Consider the following 24,571-nt stretch of genomic DNA (forward strand, 5'->3'; position numbering starts at 1 on the left):
TTTTATAATATAAATTTCGTCCATATCACGTTAATTTTAGCAGATTTTGTTTTGCTCGCCAAATATTCATTACAACTCCGATTAAAGTGAATCAAATTGCTATGGATTCCTTAAGAAGTCAATTTTATAAAACCAATTCGAAAAGTTCATCCCAAGTAGTAACTTTTATAGTTTTACCCTCTTTTTGTGTCGGTGGACAGATTTGGAAAAATCCCGGCATCCACCCAATATATGATTTTTTGATAAAATACTTCCACCTTGTCTAAAATCATGAAAAAAATACTGAAAGTCTTATTTACATATATTAACATATTTCCAAAGTCTTAGCCTCGAACTCAAAGTCTAAGATAGGTTTTTAATTCCCAACCCAAAACAGCCCGCTTTTTACTTAATGGAGATTAAAGGGTATATGTTAAGTTTCAAGGTGTTCTTCATATGTACAAGTTATAAGTTCTTATATTAACTTAATATAACATCATAATACATATAAATAAGTGTTATTAGAGTAAATTTGAAAGATTAGATTAGTTTTTCAAACAAGTTTAGAATCAACTAAACTATGTTCTAGTTTATAAACTCTTATATAGATAGCTATAAACATATGAATTGAACAAGAGTTGAAGTAGAGTTTTTACCTGAAGTTTAGAATGTAAAGTTGCTGGAAAGAAGTAGTAGAACAAAACTTGAGAGAGTTCTTGCAAGTGTGTGTGAAAATTGAAAGTAAAATTTGGAAAATGAATGTGTAAAAATGAGTTAGAAATGGTGCTTATTTATAGGCTTGAAAATTTGGCATTTAGTGAAAATATCTAAGATAAGTTAAAATGTATTAAGTCATAGATAACATATTAAATTGATTAGGTCATGGATGACATATTACACAAAAAATTGCAGATTTCTATTTGTATATACCAATAGTAAATACTTCTAGAAGCTGTGTATAATATGGGTAAAAATACCGTATGAATGCGAGTAGAATTCTTGAGAAAATTGAACAGAAATATGAGTATAGCTATCCTTTATATGTATTGGTATATTATAAAGAGTATTCAATACTTGTAAGGATGTATTTATACTCGTAATACATTATATGTAAATACATTTTAACATAAGTTAATTACGTCGTTTAAATAGTAACATATATATTATTCAAAAACTCTTTAAATTAGTAGTATGAAAATATATATACAATACTTTGTTAATATACTTAATGAGATATTTAATTATCATATTTTCAAGTTAAATATATATAAATCCATATATATACAAAATAATTAAACAATTAAATAATTAAATCAAGTTATGACGTTCGTGAATCGTCGGAATAAAAGGGTGAACAAAAGCTTGTGTAAAACTCTTTCCGAAGGTTCAAAATTTATTAAAAATTCTTTGCTTATCAAGTCGGAATTATATAAAGATTAAGTTTAAATTTGGTCGGAAATTTCCGGGTCGTCACAGTACCTACCCGTTAAAGAAATTTCTTCCCAAAATTTGATCGAGGTCGTCATGGCTAACAATAAGAATATTATTATGATGAATATAAGTTGATTCACAGGGTTTTATCATGATTGAGAAATATGAATAAAATAATTCGATTACTCGAAACGTATGAGTGAAGCTATCGTAAAATAGTGAAATGAGAAAATAGGGATTCGTCTTATCTTTTGACGTCATCGCGGTTGATCTCAGGATTAATGAAAATGTTTGTAATCTATATAGGATTTGATTCTTCGGTGATTAAGGAAATTATGATCCTCTTTGATTTAATGCGATGATCCATTTCGATTTTTCTGTCGGATATTTCACTATAAATCCACCTCCTTCGTTTCTTTTTAATTCACACCTTCTATTCTTTCTCCCTCAATTATTACTTTAAAATTATTCGTCAATATGCTTCATCCAGTGCTGATTCTCGATATACTCCTCACTTTCATATCCGTCGTTCTTCTTTTTCATCTACCTCCGGAAGAATCTATTTACCTCTACTATACTCTTGGTTTTATAGTGTTTTTAGTTCTCCCGCGTCTTTATATTTCTATATGCATCGATATATACGGTTTATAGTTTCTCGGTTGTTGTTGGGTTTTATATCTTCCCTTATATTTCGATGTCCCTGCTTCTGTCTTCTATAATCATTATCATCCCCAATTAATGCTCTCTTTTATTTGCTGCGATTTATACCCCAATTTCTATTTAGGAGTTTTTGTCCTTTCGTTTCTTCTTCTTGCAATTAAGCACCGCTTTTAATGGTCCAGAATTCGTATATATGAATTTCGGAATGAACATTGTTAATGTTCTAAGAAAAAAATTGTAATGGCACGATCTTGACTTGTCAAATTACTAGAATACCTCGGAAAAGGCTGAATCATCAAGAATTTTTTTTTTGATATTTTAGAGGTTAAAGAGAATACAAGAGTCATGTAACATAGCACATGATGACATTATGATCTGTGAATCATCACTTTCCATTTAGAAACTCAGCATGACTTACTGTAATATAATCACGTTGATCAAGTGTCATTATATTATATTAGTTCATGCTTCAGTTCCCAACACTACTTTAAAAATATTCCTATTTTAAATTCGAAAGTTTCAAAATTTAGAAACTAAAATAGTTTCTTTTATGATGTAATACAGACAGTGCGAAGAGGTAAATGATTTCAGATAAGAATAATTATGGAAATATCTTCAGAAATATGGAGGATATTTATAATGAAAGATACGATGATATCTTAGAATTTCTAATATCAGAGGATGATGAAGAATATTGTCCGTAAGGGTTTGGAGTCAGGAGCAAGGTATTCGATAATGACTTCAGCAGATACGGAATCATTTGGATTCTTTGAAGGTAGATTTCATCCTTGTGATTTATCCACAGCCTTCTTCATGGTTTGCTCAATTCGTATTTTTCAGTAACAAATCTTCTCTTTTTCTGAGCTTTGCCAACACACTACTCTTTATCATCACACTTTTTACTGTTAAGTTCGTTTATAGTTTTTGCTGCTTCATCAGCATTTCGAGAACTAGTTCGCAGTTTAGGGTGTTTTTCAAAAACTTCACATTCAAAGTATATAAGTCCAGAAGATAGACACATATAATTGTTGGCGTAGACATGCTGCGAGATTTCAAAATACTGATTGCTAATTCCCGATGATTCGTATGGCAATTCTCGTTACAAGATGCAGATGAGTAAATGATGAGGTTTTGATAAATATAAAGATTTTTCGGAAAGTCAAAGATTAATGAAGTTGTTAATAAGTTTACTGCTAATGTGGCGAGATATGAAAGGTTTCCCGGTAATAATGATGAAGGGGTAATCATTATAATAAGGCTTATTCGAATGAACAATTGAAGTTGGTTTGCTGGAGCTGTGACAAAATCGTCTATTTTTAGAAGGGATTGAAAAGTTATTTTAGCTAGTAAATGCCAAAAGGTCTGACATGGATACGTGTTAAATTATGACTTTGGTTTCAAGAGTTTTTCAGGTACGTAACTGTGGATAACATGTGATTTGATCATCATCTCGATTATTCATTATTTGAAGTGTCTTCAGGTATTTCGAAGGGCTTGAACACAGATTATAATCATTAATATACATACGATGTTCTAACACAGTTTTGAAGTCAAAGTATAGCTTTGAAAGATGCAAGAATCTAAGAGTGATGATACCGGTTATATCTTGAATTGAATTCGGAGATTTCAAAATCAGAATATGTAATTAGATTTTTGAATGAGTATGGTTGTTTTGATTTCTATAAAAGAATGTATATTGTTGTGAAAGTAGGGAGTATAATGGATGATTTGCTGAATCAGATTCGAAGAATGTAAGATATTAATTGTGAATTTATATATCTCTCGGGTATTACCTACCCGTTAAAAAAAATGTCACAATTAATATTTTATTCAAAAGAATTTTATTACAGTCTTTATGAAAATATATGTGTATATTTCTTCAGATGTAATATAGATTTAATGAGTTAATATTAAATTAAACTCATTTGATTTATGGTTAAGGCTAGGATAGATAATTTCTAAACTTTAGAAATTACATAATCATCGTAGAATGTTTTCCCAATGACGAGTGCACTTCCACTTAAATGCCTTGGTTAGTTAGGTGGTCATACTCACAACAGCTACATGAGGGATGTTGGTAATAGTCAATATGTAAAACACTTCTTGCCCGTTTTTCCCTTTTTTTATTTCTCTTTATGTGTCATACATGAGACCCAACCAGTTTAACGGAAGTACCAGGCTGTGTTTGGAATGCTACGTACGTCATTGGTCTACAGTCAGCATTTTAAGATGCTTCATGTTATAGACCATTTGGTAAGACTTAATAGATATAATAAAAGGGTCAGAACGAAAATGTTATGTTGTATCTCAAGTTAGATGCCTTCCAGTTGAAGGATAACTGGAAGAAGAATTTCAAAGGATAACTAGATTAAGGGAAAATAGAAATCCTTTTCAGTTTTGCCATCCAATTGTTTATTTCTTTCTTATATCTTTGGAATTTTATATCTTTTTGATTTTGCAGGATCTAATCTTAATTTTTTAATTTCTTTGGTTCCATTTGTTGTAAGTACTCATCTGATAATATCACCTCACTAGGCGTTCTAAACACCCTAAAGTGATTTCAATTCAAATACTTTTATTACAGTGTATCACTATATCTGATTAAATTAACGGGTGGTCTAGAAAATTTTACTTTTTTAATTTAACAGGTATGCAAAAGTAAAAAATTAAACCATTAATTTTTCATTTTAATTGCAAATTTTTTTACATGATTGTCTCGAAATATATGTAGCTATCAAATTGATAATTATGACTATCCAACCGCAATTGTTGCAGGTTTAAAAGACGAATCTATGATTAATACAATAGATTTTAATTCAGACCCAATGTACATAAGATGGATGCACGCTCATCGGATAGAAAGCTTGGTGAGAGTAACCCCAGTCCTCTTATGTTGATAACATGTGCAGAGGTGTACGTTCTACCTACTTCTCTCCTTCGGGAAGCCTTCGTACTACAAGGTAGACTACATTCTTTGGAACTTTATATGGATTTCATGATACTTAAGCATGTCGATTTGAATAGTCATCTTGTCATCATTTAGCTTATTAGAAAGTGGTAAAAATGGTGTTAAACTGCTAATCAGGGCTAGCCAAGCTTTGAACATGGTTACAATTTAGTTTATAGTTTATATATAGTCTGGTTAGGTTGCTGTGTGGGCTCGGTTGGGTTTATACAAAATAGGTTTTAGGGTAAAAGTTAATATATTTGCAATGAAATCGAATTTTGTTAAGACAATGATTTAGTAGATGATTTAGTAGTAGGTTGTATGCATAAACAATCTACTTATGTAGTGTGCCCTTTCAACATATTTATTTTTAAGTATTAGAGCTTAAACCCAAATCGACCCATTTCATATGCAGATGGCTTGATTTTGGCATGTGTAGTTCATTGTAGTTGATTAGAAGCTATACATATGACCCATTCCATCTACGTGTAGGATCAACATACACAAACACATTCCGATAAATTCCTAAATATTATACAATATGACTATAAAAATGTACATCGATATATATATTGAACATACACAAACGTTTTTATATTCAATTAAATATACATTTACTTTTTTAACTCATTGTACTATAAAAACGCCATGGGTATCACGTCTTTGTAACTCATCCTCGTGCATATTGTATGGTTTAGCATTGAATTGAAACCAGAGACATAAAAAATGACAACTGGAGGCTAAGAACGCTAAGCCTGCTCAAACTACCGCAGAAGCTGCCGGACTACTATTCACAAAGAAGGTTGTCCCAAGATCTTATACTAAAATATGATATATACTTGCATTAGGTAATACATATAGTTATTATACATACGTAATAACCAGCCTGGGAAATAAAATAAACTACTTTTATGTGTTTCATCGACTTTATTTTGGTCTTGTTGCAGAAACTCAGTTATCTTTGATGACGATGTACAACTCTTTCTTTTCTTCATTTTAGTGGCAAAATGGGTATTTTGGCTGGTCTCATAATAGGTCAAACTAGTAGGTTTGGTAATAGGTCTAGGCACTGGTGTTCCATGGCTCATGTGTAAACAAGATGATGCGCCTGAACCCTTTGTAATCTGTAAGTGCACCATATAGTTTGTCATATATGCATTTGTAATGCAATGACCTGCCTTTTGTACTCTTTTTTTTAATAATGCTATTTAACAAACTTTGTGATATCTAATGTTTATGCATTTTGTAACATCAATGATTGTAAAAGAACACGTTATTAGCCGTATATATTTACACATATATATTGTATATCAATTAGAATATATTATCCCTATTTACCTTGTATCTAGTTTTGGCAAGTATATCAAATCCCATGAAATCAGGGATGACAGTTAGGACTTTGCTGTATATAATCGGTTGTGTAGGCATTGTATCATTCATTCAGAAATATTCAATAACATGGTATCAGGCCTCTAACCCTACAACAGCCGATACTTTGCTTCTTCTTCTTCTTGCTTTCACAACCCTAATTCTTCATCTTCTTCTCAACTCACAACAATGACTGAAAAGTTCCATCCTGCACTTTCAATTTCCAATATCAAAAACCTCATTCCTGTTACCCTTGATATGGAAAAAGCACAGTACAATTCATGGGCTCACCTCTTCAAGTTGCATTACAAAGCTTATGATGTCCTAGACCACATCATCACTGTCTCTCCTGAATTCTCTTCATCGTCTGATAGTACCACCACCACTGTCACCAAGGATGCACTATGGTATCGCCTAGACGCCCTTGTTCTTCAATGGATATATGGGACCATCTCCAATGATCTCATGAATCAAATACTTGAAGATGAATCTGATGCAGCCAATGCTTGGCTCCGACTGCAAAACATTTTTCAAGACAAGAAAAATTCTAGGGCTCTTTATCTTCAACGCCAATTCAATACTGAAATGTTCCGTTCATAATAATTATAAACATTTCATATTAATTGATTTCGTTGCGAGGTTTTGACCTCTATATGAGGCGTTTTTCAAAGACTGCATTCGATTTTTGAAACGAACCAAAACCTTTATATTTTCAATAAAGGTTTAAAATATTACGAAGATTATCAAATAATGATAATCTAAAATGTAGCGTTTTCACACGACCATTATATAATAGTTTACAATAATATTACACAACAACTTAAGTCTTCGAATGCAGTTTTTAAACAATTTTGTACAAGCATGCAGACTCCAATCCTGTCTTTATTTAGCATGCAACAGCGGAAGCTCTTATTAATCACCTGAGAATAAACATGCTTTAAACGTCAACAAAAATGTTGGTGAGTTATAGGTTTAACCTATATATCAAATTATATTAATAGACCACAAGATTTCATTTTTCATAATTAACTGCAGGAACACTCATCTGCAAAAAAATATAATACAGGAACACTCATCTGTATAAAAATCATTCATATGAAGAACACCTGGTAACTGACATTAACAAATGCATATAGAATATCCCCAAATATACAGGTACACTCATCTGTATATAAAAATCGAAGTACTAAAGCATCCATAACCTGGATGGGGTTCGTTAGGCCCATAGATCTATCTTCAGGATTCGCGTCAATTAGTGGCGTTCACTAATTCTTAGGTTACCAAGCAAAAGGGTGATATTCAATAAGATAATTCAATCATAGAATGTAATTTTCAAGTACTTGTGTCTATTTTGTAAATCATTTATAAAACTACATGTATTCTCATCCCAAAAATATTCGATAGTAAAAAATGGGACTATAAATCACTTTCACAGATTATCACTTCGTCAGAAAATAACACTTGGCCACTGGTCAATTCACGAACCTATAACAAATATATACATATATATCAAAGTATGATCAAAATATATTAACAATATGTTTTATTATGTTTTAACGATTTAAGTTTGTTAAGTTAACAGTCCAACGTTCGTAGTCCACAATTAGTTGTCCACAGTTAGTAGTAAAGAAATAAATCAATATATATTATCTTGAATCAATCCACGACCCAGTGTATACAAGTCTCAGACTCGATCAAAACTCAAAGTATATATATTATTTTGGAATCAACCTCAACCCTGTATAGCTAACTCGAACATTACCGCATATAGAGTGTCTATGGTTGTTCCAAATAATATATATATATGACGTCAATATAATATGTCAAAACATAGTATACGTGTCTATGTCTATCAAGATTACATAATATATGTTAGAATACATGTATAATACAATATAAGTTAGTTAGGATATGGTTAGTATAGATTTTTGTCAATTCATCCCGTAGTCAAATTAACCATTTTTAACCAATTTTGTTTTACCCATAACTTCTTCGTTTTAAATCCGTTTTGAGTGAATCAACTTGCTATGGTTTCATATTGAACTGTATTTTATGAATCTAAATAGAAAAAGTATAGGTTTATAGTCGGAAATACAGGTTACAAGTCATTTTTGTAGAGGTAGTCATTTCAGTCGAAAAAATGACGTCTTGATGACCATTTTGAAAAACATATTTCCACTTTGAGTTTAACCATGATTTTTAGATATAGATTCATGTTCATAAGAAAAATCATTTTCCTACAAGAACAACTTTTAGATCAAAGTTTATCATAGTTTTTAATTATCTAACCCAAAACAGCTCCCGGTTTCACTACGACGGCGTATGTCCGGTTTTACGGTGTTCTTCGTGGTTTCAGGTTTTAAATCATTAAGTTAGCATATCATATAGATATAGAACATGTGTTTAGTTAATTTTAAAAGTCAATTTAGAAGGATTAACTTTGTTTGCGAACAAGTTTAGAATTAACTAAACTATGTTCTAGTGATTACAAGTTTAAATCTTCGAATAAGATGGTTATATATATGAATCGAATGATGTTATGAACATTATTACTACCTCAAGTTTAGTAGGTAAACCTACTGGAAGTGACAAGAAATGATCTAGCTTCAAAGGATCTTAGATGGCTTGAAAGTTCTTGAAGTAGAATCATGACACGAAAACAAGTTCAAGTAAGATTTTTACTCGAATTAAGATAGTTATAGATATAGAAATTGAATCAAAGTTTGAATATGAGTATTACCTTGAATTAGAATGATAACCTAATGTAAGTAACAAAGGTTTCTTGATCTTAGATGATTACTTGGAATGGATTAGAAAGCTTGGAACTATACTTGCAAACTTGAAAGCATTCTTGATTTTATGAAACTAGAACTTATAGAATTTATGAAGAACACTTAGAACTTGAAGATAGAACTTGAGAGAGTTCAATTATATGAAGAAAATTGAAGAATTAAGGTGTTTGTATGTGTTTTAGGTCGTGATATATAGATTCGATATAAAGGATATGTAAGTTTGTTTTCTTGTAAATAAGTCATGAATGATTAATAATATTTTTGTAATCTTGCTAAATAATTCATACTAGATTACAAAGAATGGTTCCCACATGTTTGATGACTCATTAAGGGCGGCTAAGAGCTAATTATTGAAGTGTATATACCAATAGTATGTACATCTAGGAGCTGTGTATTGTACGAGTATGAATACGGGTGCATACGAGTAGAATTGTTGATGAAAATGAATGAGAATGTAATTGTAAGAATTTTTGTTAAGTAGAAGTACTTTGATATGTGTCATGAAGTCTTTCAAAAGTGTAACAATACATCTTAATATATTACATGTATATACATTTTAACTGAGTCGTTAAGTCATCGTTAGTCGTTACATGTACATGTTGTTTCGGAACCTATAAGTTAACGATTTCGTTAAATGTAATTAATCTCATTGTTATTATATCTAATAAGATGTTAAATTATTACATTATTATGATAACATGATGTACTAATATATCTTAATATGATATATAAATATTAAGACGTTATTACAACGATAATCGTTACGTATAGATATCGTTTTGAATTTCTTAGGTTAGTAGTCTTGTTTTATGTATAAGGTTCATTGTTAATATACATAATGAAATACTTTAATTATCATTTAATCATGTTAAACATATATATATATATGTTCATATATATAATATCATGTCATATACAAGTTATAACATTCGTGAATCATCGGACAAACTGGGTGGTCAAACGTTAATACAAAAACCGTTTCAAATAATCAAGTCTTAACAAGTTTGATTGCTTAACATGTTGGAAACATTTATTCATGTAAATATTAATCTCATATAATATATAATCATGAAAAAGTTCGAGTCACTACAAATACAATTCGCCTAGATGACTTTCCCAACTGTGCTGCCTACTGCCAAGAAATCAAGATCCTAGCCGATCAACTTCGCAATGTTGGAGATAATGTTAATGATGATCGAATGGTGCTCCAACTCAAAGCAGGTTTGAATGACAATTTTGATACTGTAGGTACTTACTTCACTCAATTAGACAAGCTACCATCTTTTTACGAGGCCAGATCCAAGCTCATCTTGGAAGAAATACGAAAGAAGAAACAGGCAAGCAACAATTCATCCTCATTTGATACTGCTCTCCTTGCTAATTCATCTTCTAAGTCATCGGCACCTACTGAATCCGTTCCTTTCAACGATCAAATTATCGGTCATCAGAACCACCAATCCAACTTCCGGTCATCCAATTACCGGGGTCGCAGTGGTCGTGGTGCTCATCACCAATCTCGTGGTGGTTCCAGTTACCCTAATCGAGGAAGAAATAGTAATCGAGGTCGGGGCATGGGTTTTTCCCCAAATCACTCAGGAACTCAATGGCAGGCCTATCCACCGTAGGCCAATTCTGCTCAATGGGCCTCACAACCAGCTTGGGCTTATGCACCATGCCCCTATCCAACTACCACTTGGGCTCGGCCAAATCAGAATAACAACAACCAGTCTGGTATCTTGGGCCTGAGACCTGCACAAGCCCATCTATCTAATGGCTCAATCGATGGATATTAGCCTACTGATATTAATGCTGCCTTGCACACGGTGACTCTCAATCCTCCCGATGATACATGGTACCTGGACACCGGAGCCACTTCTCATATGACTGCGAATTCAGGTAATCTCGAGTCTTATTATCCCTTAAGGCAACGTAAAAATATTATTGTCGGTAATGGTCATCGCATTCCAATACAGGGTTTTGGACACTCAACCTTATCCAACATTTCACGACCTCTTTACTTACAAAATATTCTACACTCACCTAACCTTATAAAAAATCTTATTTCTGTTCGTCGTTTAACAACTGATAACAATATATCTTTAGATTTTGATCCTTTTGGTTTTACTGTGAAGGATTTCCCGCAAGGCACGCCGGTTCTGAGATGTAACAGTAAAAGTGACCTTTATCCCATCACCAACTCCGTGCTCCAACATCTCTCTAAACCGTCCGCATTTACTGCTTTATCTACCGACATATGGCATCACCGCCTTGGACATCCGGGCGATGAAGTTTTACGTTCTCTTAGTAATAAAAAGTTTATTACATGTAATAAACAACCATTTAATTCTGTTTGACAATCTTGCATTTTTGGAAAGCAAATAAAATTACCATATGTTTCTTCTTATTCTACTACTTTATCTCCATTTGATATCATACACAGTGATCTTTGGACCTCTCCTGTTTCAAGCACTAACGGGCACCGATACTATATTTTTTTTTAGATAATTACACGAATTTTTTGTGGACATATCCTCTCACAAATAAGTCTGATGTTTTCTCCACTTTTCTTATCTTTAACAAACTTATACAAACCTAATTTGAAAAACCGATTAAAACCTTTCAATGCGATAACGGAACCGAATACAAAAACAAACAATTTCATCAATTTTGTAAAGATAATGGAATGCAATTTCGATTTTCTTGTCCTTATTCTTCACCTTAAAATGGGAAATCTGAACGCAAAATACGTGCCATCAACAACATTATTCGAACTATTCTATCACACGCATCCGTTCCATTAGCCTTTTGGCCTCATGCACTACAAATGGCAACTTATATCCTTAATATCTTACCAACTAAAACACTTAACTATGCCTCTCCAACACAACTTCTCTACAATCGTTTTCCATCTTACTCACACTTACGCACCTTTGGTTGTTTATGTTATCCGTTACTTCCCTCTCATACTATCAATAAACTCCAACCACGTTCCACGCCATGTGTTTTCCTTGGTTATCCACCTAATCACCGGGGATATAAATGTTATGACTTATCATCACAAAAGTTTATCATATCGCGTCATGTTATATTCGATGAAACTCAATTTCCCTTCTCCAAAATACATAATCCTTCTCCATCCACTTATCGATCCATCACTGATAATGTACATCCTTACTTTCTATTACCTTAAACCGAAAACCCAGCTACTGTATCTAACCGAACCCAGGCCACTCGCAGCCCACCACATACGGACTCAACTCCTATCTGTCACCCTACTCTGACTCAGTCTAGGCCTATTCTTGACTTTACGGCCCAACACAACCCACCATCTCAAAGCCCACCACCTGCCGACCCAACTACATCTCCCACAAGTCCAATTATCTCAAGCAGCACACCTACTAACCTTAATTCTCCCACGTCCACTTCATCTCTAGATCAGTCCAGTTCCATTGGGCCTCAGCCCGTCTCATCCACATCACAATCTCAGCCCGTTAGTGCCACTTCCAATTCTGATTCAGAAGCAAACTCTCACAACTCTAATCAACCTTCCAATGCAAATCAACCACCTCGCACCATTATTACTCATAGTATGACCGGCATTCATAAACCAAAAGTGCCGTTTAATCTCTCATCCACTACCTCTACTATATCACCTCTTCCTCACTCTCCTAAAGAAGCCCTGTCCGACCCTAATTGGAACATGACCATGGTCGATGAATACAAAACCTTAATGGATAATAATACTTGGATACTTGTACCGCGGACATCTAACATGCATGTTATTCGTAGTATTTGGATTTTCAGGCACAAAATTAAATTCGATGGAACACTTGAAAGATATAAAGCTCGCCTAGTAGGTGATGGTCAGTCGCAGACGATTGGCATTGATTGTAATGAAACATTTAGTCCTGTGGTTAAACCGGCTACAATTCGTCTTGTGCTCTCTATAGCTTTATCTAAATCATGGCACATTAATCAACTCGATGTTAAGAATGCATTTCTACATGGCTCATTAAATGAAACGGTTTACATGCATCAATCGTTTGGTTTTCGAGATTCAACCAAACCAGACCATGTGTGCCTTTTAAAACGATCACTCTACGGATTAAAGCAAGCACCCCGTGCTTGGTATCAACGGTTTGCTTCCTTTGCGTCCACAATTGGTTTCATACATAGTCCCTCAGATCATTCTCTTTTTGTGTATAATCACGGTAACGACACTGCTTACTTACTACTCTACGTTGATGACATCATCTTGGTCACGTCATCTATTCAGCTTCGCACCACTTTATTGTCTCTCTTCGCAAGTGAATTTGCCATGAAGGATCTCGGGTCTCTCAGCTATTTTCTAGGTATCTCTGTTACTCGCACACACGATGGGTTATTTTTAAGTCAAGAGAAATATGCTGAGTCAATTGCCAACAGAGCAGGGATGGCTACAAGCAACACAGTTAAAACTCCCGTCGACAACAATGGTAAACTAAGTGGTAACACAGGCCCTTCTTACTCGAATCCTACGGAATTTAGAAGCTTAGCTGGAGCTCTACAGTACCTTACATTTACTAGACCCGACATCTCATACGCCGTTCAACAAATTTGTCTCCACATGCATGATCCAAAAGTGTGTCACATGCAAGCATTATGTCGCATCATTCGATACGTTCGTGGTACTATTTCTCACGGATTACATCTTACGAGATCTCCCTTATCATCTCCCGTGTCTTACACCGATGTCGATTAGGGCGGTTATCCCGATACACGCTGATCAACATCCGGATATTGTGTGTTCCTTGGTAATAATTTTGTGTCCTGGTCCGCTAAAAGACAACCCACGGTTTATAGATCAAGTGCTGAAGTTGAATATCGGGGAGTAGCAAACGTCGTATCCGAGTCCTGTTGGTTACGTAATATTCTTTTAGAGCTTCGTTGTCCTATATCTAAAGCAACAGTGGTGTTCTGTGACAACGTTAGCGCTATTTTTCTTTCGGGTAATCCGGTTCAACATCAACGAACAAAACACATAGAAATGGATATTCATTTTATTCGTGAGAAAGTCGCACACGGGCAAGTTCGTGTCTTACATGTTCCAACACGTTTTCAGATTGCGGATACATTTACAAAAGGTCTACCCCGAGTCCTATTTGAAGCATTCCGAGACAGCTTGAACGTCCGCCAAATCTCCCGCTCAAACTGAGGGGGTGTATTAGCCGTATATATTTACACATATATATTGTATATCAATTAGAATATATTATCCCTATTTACCTTGTATCTAGTTTTGGCAAGTATATCAAATCCCATGAAATCAGGGATGATAGTTAGGACTTTGCTGTATATAATCGGCTGTGTAGGCATTGTATCATTCATTCAGAAATATTCAATAACACACGTCTCTATACAATCGACCAACTTCGATCATCCACCTAATATATCATCCAAAACCTAAAGATATGGTATTTTTTTTCTTCAGTGTTACTTACAAAATTGTTGATTTATATTCATCCACATTAGAAAGTTGATACTATTATTTGATTGTTTAATAAAGTATTCATTATGTTACAGCTACTACCAAATGAATGGGTCATGACTTCACCATTGAGGTGGCCTTACTAAATGTGTCATATATTTATCTTCATTTTAAGATAATTTGCATGATTTGATATTTTGATTTATATATCTCATTTGGATATTCTTTATATGGTGATTAAATCACTTGGGGTTGTGATAAAAATGATTTAGTTGTTGGCTATTTTAACAGATAAAGTAAAACTACATAAAGTGGATAGGATTTTGAAACTTTCAAATGAAAATCTTTTGGCTGCACTTGATGAGATTAATAGTGAAGATGAAATCCCAAAGAAGCAAACTAACATTGCACGTGGTGTATTTATTCATGGTTCATTTCTTTTGGTGTTTCAGGTCACACTTATCAAATGGGGGAAAATTGTCAAAGTTCATTTTAATATATGATTCGAACAGCCCCGTCTAATTGTGCAGTCAAGTTTTGGTGTTTTAAAAATGATTTTTAGAGGTATTTTGATTTTTTGATTCATTTAAAATCATTTTAAGGTAAAGGTGCATATTTTGTTCAACTCACGCCTTTGATTTTATTTTTTTTTTGCATTCAAATTTTTTGTGGTTGTTTGTGTTATTTGTTATGTAGGCTGATAAAGTGCTTCAAAAGAGTTTAACGGATATGCGAAGGATATTAAAAGAAAAACAAGTTGCTTCAAGCAGTTTGTTGCATTGAATAATCTATGGAAAAGTCAGCATAGACATACTTAGCTACAAATTAATAGTCTACTATCATATTTTAATAGTACATGAATGTTGAATGATAAAACCCGTGATTATTATTCAATATTGATGCGATATTTATATTACAATGCAAACCCTAATAAACCTACAAACCCTAGTGGACCTAAGCCCACAATCGGGTTGGGCTAACTTTATCATCTAACACTCCCCCGCAGTCCGAATGGCGAAATCGCGAAAGTTCGGACTGGAAAGAAAACAATAAATATAATATAAATAAACTCTGTTTTTTTTCTCTCATTTGTTGCATCGAATAGCCTGAGATTCGTTGATAGAGCTGCAGATTTCTTGACGGCTTCTCCTTTTCCGTTGCATTTTTTTTACGGTGTGGCTTGCTGTGCCTAATGATCAAGTACCGCTTGATATGCTACTGTTGTTGACGATAACAATATTCTTCAACGCTGCAAACAAGAGTTTTGACAATATTCTTTTTTGTGTTTTTTTTATATTCCTCTTTTTTTCCGGGGTTTGGAACCTAGTCAAGTTAGGCGGCTTAGCCCCACGCCGATTGTTTATTGATTCACTTTCGTTTAGAAAAGCAAGAAGAAATACGAACACATAAAAGTGGCAGTAGAATTATTATTATTGTTTTTTAATTGTTGATGACAGCAAGTTTATACACAAATCGACGAGAGAAAATCAAATATTATTTTTGGCAACTTGCTAATAAGAATACTTCGTAAGAATTAAGAAGACAAATAAAATGGAAATTGTGTTTATCATTCAACAATGAATAAGTCCAACTTCGTGTTACAAATTTTATTTTTTTATCCAATTGATCTTTACTTATATTTAATATTTTCATTCTACTTAATTTTTACTACGGCTAATTTTATGTTTAACTACACTCTTGTCATTCATTTGCTTATTATATACATAATTTATTGCGCAATTTTGTATGAGCTATCACATAATTTAGTAATTTTAAAAGTTTTATTGATGAAATCCGCGAATCCGCGGGTCTTAAGCTAGTCTTCATTAATAGGCGAGTAAACAAATAAGATTATAAGAGATTATTTAGTTATAATAAATTTCATCCAAAATGGTTGTACTTTACTTCATATCTCACAATCTATACTCACAACTAACTTTAAGATGTTATTTAACAACTTTTAAAAATTTGTTCAGGGGACGAGAACAAATTTTACTCACATATTCATAATCTAAATGAGTTATTCCGTGACCATTTTTTATCCTTTTATCTGATCACCCCTAAAACCTTTTGTGAGAATGTCAGAGTTCAACCGGTATGATGTTGGTTGTTGGAATAGTATCTTTATATCTTAATTTCTAATCATATATGAATATGCAGAGGAAATAAAAAAAATCAACATATTTATCTCAATATCTCTTAGAAACCAGTAACATATCCAACTCTATATCTTATCTTTTTCAACATATTTATCCTTATGAAATTCTAACAAACTAATCTCTGGCGACTTTTACAACCTTCATCATATCCAACTGAAAAAACATGTATGTGTTTTAGGCACTTAAAAAATTATACCAAAACTAATCATTGTAACTTTAAAATTTAGGAACCAACATATGATGTTCATATGATCATCAATTAACAAATACATATTGTCTAAATACATGTATATTTTGATTTCATAGTACATAATTATAAGTTTATAATATATTGAGTTTTGAAAAACTGCTTTCGACGTCTCCAGCAACTTGGGAATGGAAACACATTTGACGGGTCAGGGTTTTAGGCTAAGCAACCTGCTCTAGAGTCCGTTGCAGTCTCTGAACTCAAAGGTGGGTGCACCAACATGACCCATTATGAGAATTAATAACTTGCTAGAATAGAAGTTTAGTAAATAAAATATGAACAAAGAATGTACAAACTCGAAGTGTATTGTAAATGGTTTACCTTATTTTCAAATGTTACATTATTCCTCTTTAAATACAAGAGAAATATTAAATGCATAATAAATGCAAACCAACTATACATAAGAAACATTAAATGGCAGCTACACCTAGAAAATATTAAATGCCAACTACACTACTATCATAAATGCATTTATCTAAAAATTTGGAAATATCCCATAAATCAAGGGATGATAAAATCCCATAAATCAAGGGATTATGTTGCACTAATTTTAACACTCCTCCTTAGTGTAAACTCTCGATCAAAAATCCCCAACGCTTCTCGAAATTCCATGAACTTAGTTTTCATTAGAGCTTTAGTAAAGATGTCGGCTACTTGAGCATTTGTCCTTACGTTTGCTAGCTCGATCTTCCCGCTAAGAACCTTTTCACGAATAAAATGATATCTCATTTCTATATGCTTAGTACGGGCATGAAACACAGGATTCGAAGCAAGCTTGATTGCACTTTCGTTGTCACATTTCAATTTGACAACATAATCTACTTTTTCAAGTATGTCACCAATCAATCTTCTTACCAAATACATTCTTGAGCTGCCATTGTTGCAGCTATGTATTCCGCTTCCGTGCTAGACAAAGCAACAACATCTTGCTTCTTGCTACACCATGAAATAATAGCGGAACCCATGTTAAAACAGTAACCCGAAGTTGAATGGCGATCATTTGCATCTCCCATCCAATCTGCATCCACGAAACCTTTTAACAAAACATTATCACACTTCTTATACCATAAGCCGTGGCCTATTGATTCTTTTACATAACGAAGAATCTTTTTTGCTGCATCAATATGAACATTAGTTGGACATTGCATAAATTGTGAAACAATGCCAACCGAGTAAGCAATTTTCGACCTTGTGATGGTAAGATAGATCAAACTTCCAACCATTTGTCGGAACAACTTCACATCCGTGAGCTCTTTTCCTTGATCTTTCTTCATTTTGAGGTTTGGTTCCATTGGAGTAGTCATAGGCTTTGACTCCCCCATGTTGAAATGTTCCAAGAGACTTCTTGCATAACCCCTTTGAGAGATAAAGTATCCTTTTTCTAATTTATCAACTTCCAAGCCAAAAAAACATCCAATCTCCCCCAGATTCTTCATTTCAAAACGAACCGAAAGTTCATCACTTAAACGAGAGATTTCTGACTCGTTTTCTCCGGTGATAATCATGTCATCAACATATAATAACACCAAAACATGGAAACCTAATTCTTTCTTTACAAACAAACTAGAATCCGCATCAGAAATCTTAAAACCACAAAAGACAAGGTATTGTGCAACCTTACCATACCAAGCTCTCGGAGCTTGTTTCAAGCCATAAAGAGCTTTCTTTAATCGGCACACATATTCTGGAAATTGATTTGAAATGAACCCAATAGGTTGTTCCATGAACACCTTACGATCAAGCTCTCTGTAACAGACTGAAACCCGAGCTAGTTGTAAGTTGTCTATCTTGCCCTTAGGGTTATGCTTAGTTTTAAGTGCTTTTATTTTAATTATTTTATTGGTGTTATTTTATTAATTGGTTAAGACCAGTTTGTGACAAGGGTCCCAGAACATGTTTGTTTTATTTATTTGGACCTCGTTTGGGTTATCTAATCTTGTGCGAAAGATATCAGATAACTGATAAATACCCGTGTGTTGTGGGGTATGGGATTTAATGCCTATTTAAGAGTGTAAATGGTTTTTTTATTCTCATTTCTAGACATTTCCCAAATTTAGTACGTACCTACTCTTTCATCCTTCACAAATCCTAAATTAATCCAAGCTAGAAATTTGATTGTAAGGCTTTAAGGATTGATTCATATCATCCCTGTGATCATCTAATCAGGTTTGTTTACTTGAATCCTTGCTTTGATTCTTGAATAAATGGGTTTTTTGTGTTCTTGAATAAAAAGTGTGATTTTAAGCTTGAATCTTCATATTTGGTGTTTGTTATGCTTAACTGATGTTAGAAATAGATTGTATATATGTTTAGTAACTTTCTTGTGCTTAAAATTTGGTCAAAAACACTTAGAAATCAAGTTTTTGGAGAAAAAATCATAAGATCTTCGAAACCCAGTTTGCTACAGTACCCGATTTGCTACAGTACCCGGGTTGCTACAGTGCCCGAGTTGCTACAGTGTCACTATTTGCTGCAGTGTCACTATTTGCTACAGTGTCACTATTTGCTACAGTACCCGAGTTGCTACAGTACCGAGTTGATACAGTGTCACTATTTGCTACAGTACCTTTTATGAAATTGAAACGGGCGTAACTTTCAAACCGTAACTCCGTTTTTGATGAATCAAATATCGTTGGAATCGTATTGAAGAGTACTTTTCAATGGTGAACTTTTAAGAAACTAGATCAAACTGTTTTTAGGTCGAAAAAGGAGTTTTAGTGTGTATGTCGTGTTTTGCACGCACCTGTATGCCATTATTGAATGGAGTCATAATGTAGACTCATAAAATTATGAATATATGGTGTTATGACCTAGTTAATCATATGAAATGATTATATTATTTATTGAATATGTATATTAACTTTGTTTGTGTTGTTCTCAGGTTATAAGGACAAGGAGGAAGCTCAGAAATAATAACTGAGCAGTTGCTGGTAATTGGTGAGTGGGTCTATCTCCGGATAGAGTTTAAGTAGCATATCATGCTACTGTGGTTGACTCTTTTACCATGCATAGTATAGAAATTTCCATGTTAGAATAATATAGTATGCCTGATGTTGTATGTGAATTATGTGTACACTGTGTGAATGGCACCAGTCGGGCCTAGGGAGACTGGGGACTCGAGACCGTGCCTAGGAGAGGTTAGAGTCCGTATGAGGTCAACCGTGCCTAGGGGAGGTTGGGTCCATAGGCTACTGATTGTGGAGTATAGTGTGAATGATGCATCCCCTGCATCTGGATAACTATACTGTGAATTGAGTAACAGGGACTATCGGTAGACTCAGGCCCGATCAGCTGAGAGTCGTGTGCTCGTACAAGCCGCCGATCCTCGTATTGTCTTATTGTATGCTAGTTGATAGTTAGCATGTGTTGTTGTTAGTATATAGCTTGTGTGTGACTTAAGCTATATCTGTTAGATAGATTCCATTCACTTAGCGGTGCGCTAATCCCCCACATATTCTCCCCTTGCAGGTTTAGGTACTGCTAGTCGGGAAGGGTGCTATTGCAGAAGACATGTTTGACAACCCAACTCTGATGTGGACTTTTGTATAAATAATGTTTTGTGATAACGTAACACCGTTGTGTAAACTTAAACGTAATGACGTGACTTATATTGTGTTTGTTAATAAAGTCTTCCGCTGTGTATTTAAAAAAAAAAAATGGCCGGTGTTACAAGTTAGTATCAGAGCATGGTTTGGCAGCAAATACGTGCGCGTATTTTGTTCCCAAACCCTGAGGCAAGTCAAACATGTCTGTGGGAGTGGGGGCTAAGTGAAAATAGGATATACGTGTGTTAGTTGTGATTGAACTAACTGTTATCCACTAAGCTTTTGTGTGAGCTGTTTTGTAGCACAGGTATGGCTGATAGAAACGCAACTGGCCCATCTAACCCCGGAACATTCAGAGCACCAGAAGAAGGTGTTGAGTCAGATGATGATCAGAGTAGTTACATCCTTCAGTTAGAAAGCAAGCTAAAAGAGGCCGAGGACAAAATTAATGAGCTTGAATTGGCGAGGCATTCTGGAAATGATGATACACCACCTGGATTCCCAACCGCGCAATCCCAAACGATACCTAATGTGCCCCAGAACCAGTTTCAGAATCAAATACCTAACCAATATTATATGCCACCACAAAACACCTTTACTTACCAAAATCCCATGATGATGAATCCATACCAAATGCAAATGTTCCATCAACCTTACATGCAACCACCAAAAAGATGTACGTATAAGAACTTCCGTGATTGCAAACCCTCCGAGTTCTCTGGAAGTACTGATCCGACTGTAACTCTCAATTGGTTGCGAGAAGTTGAAAGGGTATTTGAAGCGTGTCAGTGTGAACCCGAGCTGAAGGTAACATATGCTAGTAGACTGTTGAAAGGTAGGGCTATGATTTGGTGGGATTCTTTGATTTCTAGTATATCAAAAGAGCAAGTGAGTATGATCACATGGGAGCAGTTTCATGGGAAGGTGTGTGAACAATATTGTAATCCATTTGATATGAACCGAATCAAGACTGAGTTTCTTGAAATGAAGATGACACCTCAAATGACGATCGATGAGGTAGTAGAGAAGTTTATGGATAAACTGAGGTTTGTACAACAATGGGTGCCAGACGAAGCATCTCGTATCCAGCATTTTGTTAATATCATTCTGCCTGAGTACAGAACTTTTGTTAGAACAGCTACATCATTGTCTCAAGCTGTTGTGATGGCTAAGATGGTAGAAAGTGATGTTCAGGCTGCCAGAAACAGAATGTTTGGTAATGTGCTACAACAAGGTGGACAAGTATCTGGTCAATCAGGATCTAAATTTAAGAATTCTAGTGGGTTTAAATTGAAGGGTAAAAGTGGTCAGAGTAGTACTGGATCTGGATCAGGTAAAGGGAATTGGTGTCACACGTGTCGATCTTCTCACAGTGGTCAGTGTTCTGAGGCTACAAAAAGATGCTTAAAGTGTGGTGTTGTTGGGTATGAGTCTTCAGCATGCCCGTATCCGAATAGTGTGTGTTGGAGTTGTCACAAACCAGGGCATCGTGCAATTAGTTGTCCGTCGAAGAGTGGTAGTTCCGGGGCAGGGTCAGGGGCACGTTCAGCATCAGCTGGAGGGTCAACTGCCTCGAGTGGGCAGAAGAGGAAGAACCCTCCAACAGCAGAGGCTAGAGCTTTTCAGATGTCGGTGGAAAATGCTGTGGCAACCGACGAAGTAATCACCGGTATGTTTCTAATCAACTCAATACCTGCTCGCGTATTGTTTGATTGTGGTGCCAATAGGTGTTTTATGTCCTTAGATTTCTGTGCTAAGTTGAATTTACCAGCTACTATGTTACCCAAGCCGGTTAGTGTAGAAGTAGCTGATGGTAAGACCACACCCGTCACAACCTATGTGACTGGGGTTTGTATAGAGATCGAAGGGAAGTCTTTCCCGGTGACTTGTTTAGTGTTACCTATTCCTAGCTTTGATGTAGTATTAGGAATGGATTGGTTGAGCTCGCTTAGGGCTAATATTAAGTGTGATAGGAAAATGATTACCTTTCGTTCGACCGATGGAACCCGTGTTGTAGCCCGAGGGGAGCGGAGCGGGTATAATCTTCCGTTGATAACCATGATGAAAGCGAAAAAGTCGATGTCAAAGGGTTGTGAATCATTTCTTGCATATGTAATTGATGCGAAGAAAGAAAAGAAAACAGTGGCCGATATTCCGATAGTATCAGAATTTCCCGAAGTATTCCCAGATGAGTTACCAGGTCTGCCGCCGGTAAGGGAAGTCGAATATAAGATTGAGTTGGTTCCTGGAACAACTCCAGTTGCAAAAGCTCCATACCGATTAGCGCCATCTGAAATTCGTGAAATGATGTCACAGATTCAAGAGTTATTAGATCGTGGTTTTATTCGACCGAGTTCTTCACCGTGGGGTGCTCCGGTATTGTTTGTTAAAAAGAAAGATGGATCAATGCGTATGTGTATTGATTATCGTGAATTGAACAAAAGAACAGTGAAGAATAAGTATCCATTACCTCGAATAGATGATTTGTTCGATCAGTTACAGGGTGCTTCATTCTTTTCTAAGATAGACTTACGATCCGGATATCATCAGGTTCGTGTTGCTGAATCAGATATACCGAAAACAGCGTTCAGAACAAGGTATGGTCATTATGAATTTCTTGTCATGCCGTTTGGGTTGACGAATGCGCCAGTAATCTTCATGGATCTAATGAATAGAGTGTGTCGCCCGTTCTTAGATAAGTTTGTGATTGTGTTTATAGATGATATACTAGTGTATTCAAAGACCGAAAGTGAACATGCTGAACATCTGAGACAGGTTTTGATCATGTTGAAACGTGAACAATTATTTGCAAAATTTTCAAAGTGTGAATTTTGGTTACGTGAAGTGCAGTTTTTGGGTCATGTGATTTGCGCCGAAGGTATAAAAGTTGATCCGACAAAGATAGAAGCGGTAATGAATTGGAATTCTCCGAAGACTTCGACTGAGATTAAGAGTTTTCTGGGATTAGCCGGTTATTATCGCAGATTTATCAAGGATTTCTCGAAAATAGCAGGTCCGTTGACTAAGTTGACTCGTAAAGATGTAGCCTTTCGATGGACTGATGAACAGGAAAAGGCTTTTCAGACTTTGAAACAACTACTGTGTCAGGCACCAGTGTTAGCTTTACCAGAAGGTTCAGACGACTTCGTGGTATATTGTGATGCGTCATATGATGGGTTGGGTTGTGTATTAATGCAAAGAGATAAAGTGATCGCCTACGCCTCGCTACAGTTGAAAGTTCATGAGAAGAATTATCCAGTACATGATCTTGAAATGGCTGCGGTAGTGTTTGCTTTGAAACTGTGGAGACACTATTTGTATGGAACCCATTGTGTTATATGTACAGATCACAAGAGTTTGCAGTATATCTTCTCACAGAAAGAATTGAATATGCGTCAGAGACGATGGCAAGAGTTGATCAAAGATTATGATTGTGAAATTAAATACCATCCGGGTAAGGCAAATGTGGTTGCAGATGCGCTAAGTCGTAAAAAGTCAAATGAAAACGTGAAATTTCTTCGTCTGAATATAACTTCATATTTGATTAACAGCTTAAAAACCATTCAGGCCCGTGCTTTAGAGGACGAACATATTAAATCTGAACAAATGACCAAACGAAAAGTGGACTTAATTGATGACTCACGTGGACTAAAGACCTTAAACAATCGTGTTTGGGTGCCTAAGCTTGGAGATTTGAGGGATTTAATCATGACGGAAGCTCACAAATCTAGATTGACAGTACATCCGGGTAGTAATAAGATGTATCATGATTTGAAAACAGTGTATTGGTGGCCAACAATGAAATTGGATATTGCCCGTTATGTCAAAAAGTGTCATATATGTGCTCAAGTGAAGGCAGAACATCAGAAACCTTATGGTTCGTTACGTCAGTTACAGATTCCAGAATGGAAATGGGAACATATAACGATGGATTTTGTGACCAAATTACCTCGAACTCAGAAAAGACATGATATGA

The 24,571-nt window shown here is 34.9% G+C and overlaps 2 protein-coding genes across 2 annotated transcripts; one reads left to right on the top strand and one right to left on the bottom strand.

The window, feature by feature from the left end:
- Window positions 1-6,574: 6,574 nt before the first annotated feature.
- On the top strand, window positions 6,575-13,918 carry LOC139868042 (uncharacterized). Its single transcript, XM_071856379.1, has 5 exons — window positions 6,575-6,977; window positions 10,255-10,787; window positions 10,971-11,073; window positions 11,281-11,502; window positions 12,381-13,918. Exons 1-5 carry the CDS (start codon window positions 6,575-6,577, stop codon window positions 13,916-13,918), a joined length of 2,799 nt encoding a protein of 932 aa, XP_071712480.1.
- Window positions 13,919-17,584: 3,666 nt separating this feature from the next.
- Window positions 17,585-18,342, bottom strand: LOC139868043 (secreted RxLR effector protein 161-like). The gene is made up of 2 exons (XM_071856381.1): window positions 17,913-18,342; window positions 17,585-17,868 (listed from the first exon to the last, which is right to left on the bottom strand). Exons 1-2 carry the CDS (start codon window positions 18,340-18,342, stop codon window positions 17,585-17,587), a joined length of 714 nt encoding a protein of 237 aa, XP_071712482.1.
- Window positions 18,343-24,571: the final 6,229 nt, after the last annotated feature.

This window comes from Rutidosis leptorrhynchoides, chromosome 9 (genome assembly GCF_046630445.1).
Source record: "Rutidosis leptorrhynchoides isolate AG116_Rl617_1_P2 chromosome 9, CSIRO_AGI_Rlap_v1, whole genome shotgun sequence".
In the NCBI taxonomy this organism is placed as follows: Eukaryota; Viridiplantae; Streptophyta; class Magnoliopsida; order Asterales; family Asteraceae; genus Rutidosis; species Rutidosis leptorrhynchoides.

Coding starts and splice junctions, on each gene's coding strand:
- LOC139868042 (XM_071856379.1), top strand. CDS start 6,575: ATGACTGAAAAGTTCCATCCTGCACTTTCAATTTCCAATATCAAAAAC. Junction 10,788..10,970: donor ACTCAGGAACTCAATGGCAG/GCCTATCCACCG, acceptor GATGGATATTAG/CCTACTGATATTAATGCTGC. Junction 11,503..12,380: donor TAATAAAAAGTTTATTACAT/GTAATAAACAAC, acceptor CCGAAAACCCAG/CTACTGTATCTAACCGAACC.
- LOC139868043 (XM_071856381.1), bottom strand. CDS start 18,342: ATGGAACCAAACCTCAAAATGAAGAAAGATCAAGGAAAAGAGCTCACG. Junction 17,869..17,912: donor AACAATGGCAGCTCAAGAAT/GTATTTGGTAAG, acceptor TTGAAAAAGTAG/ATTATGTTGTCAAATTGAAA.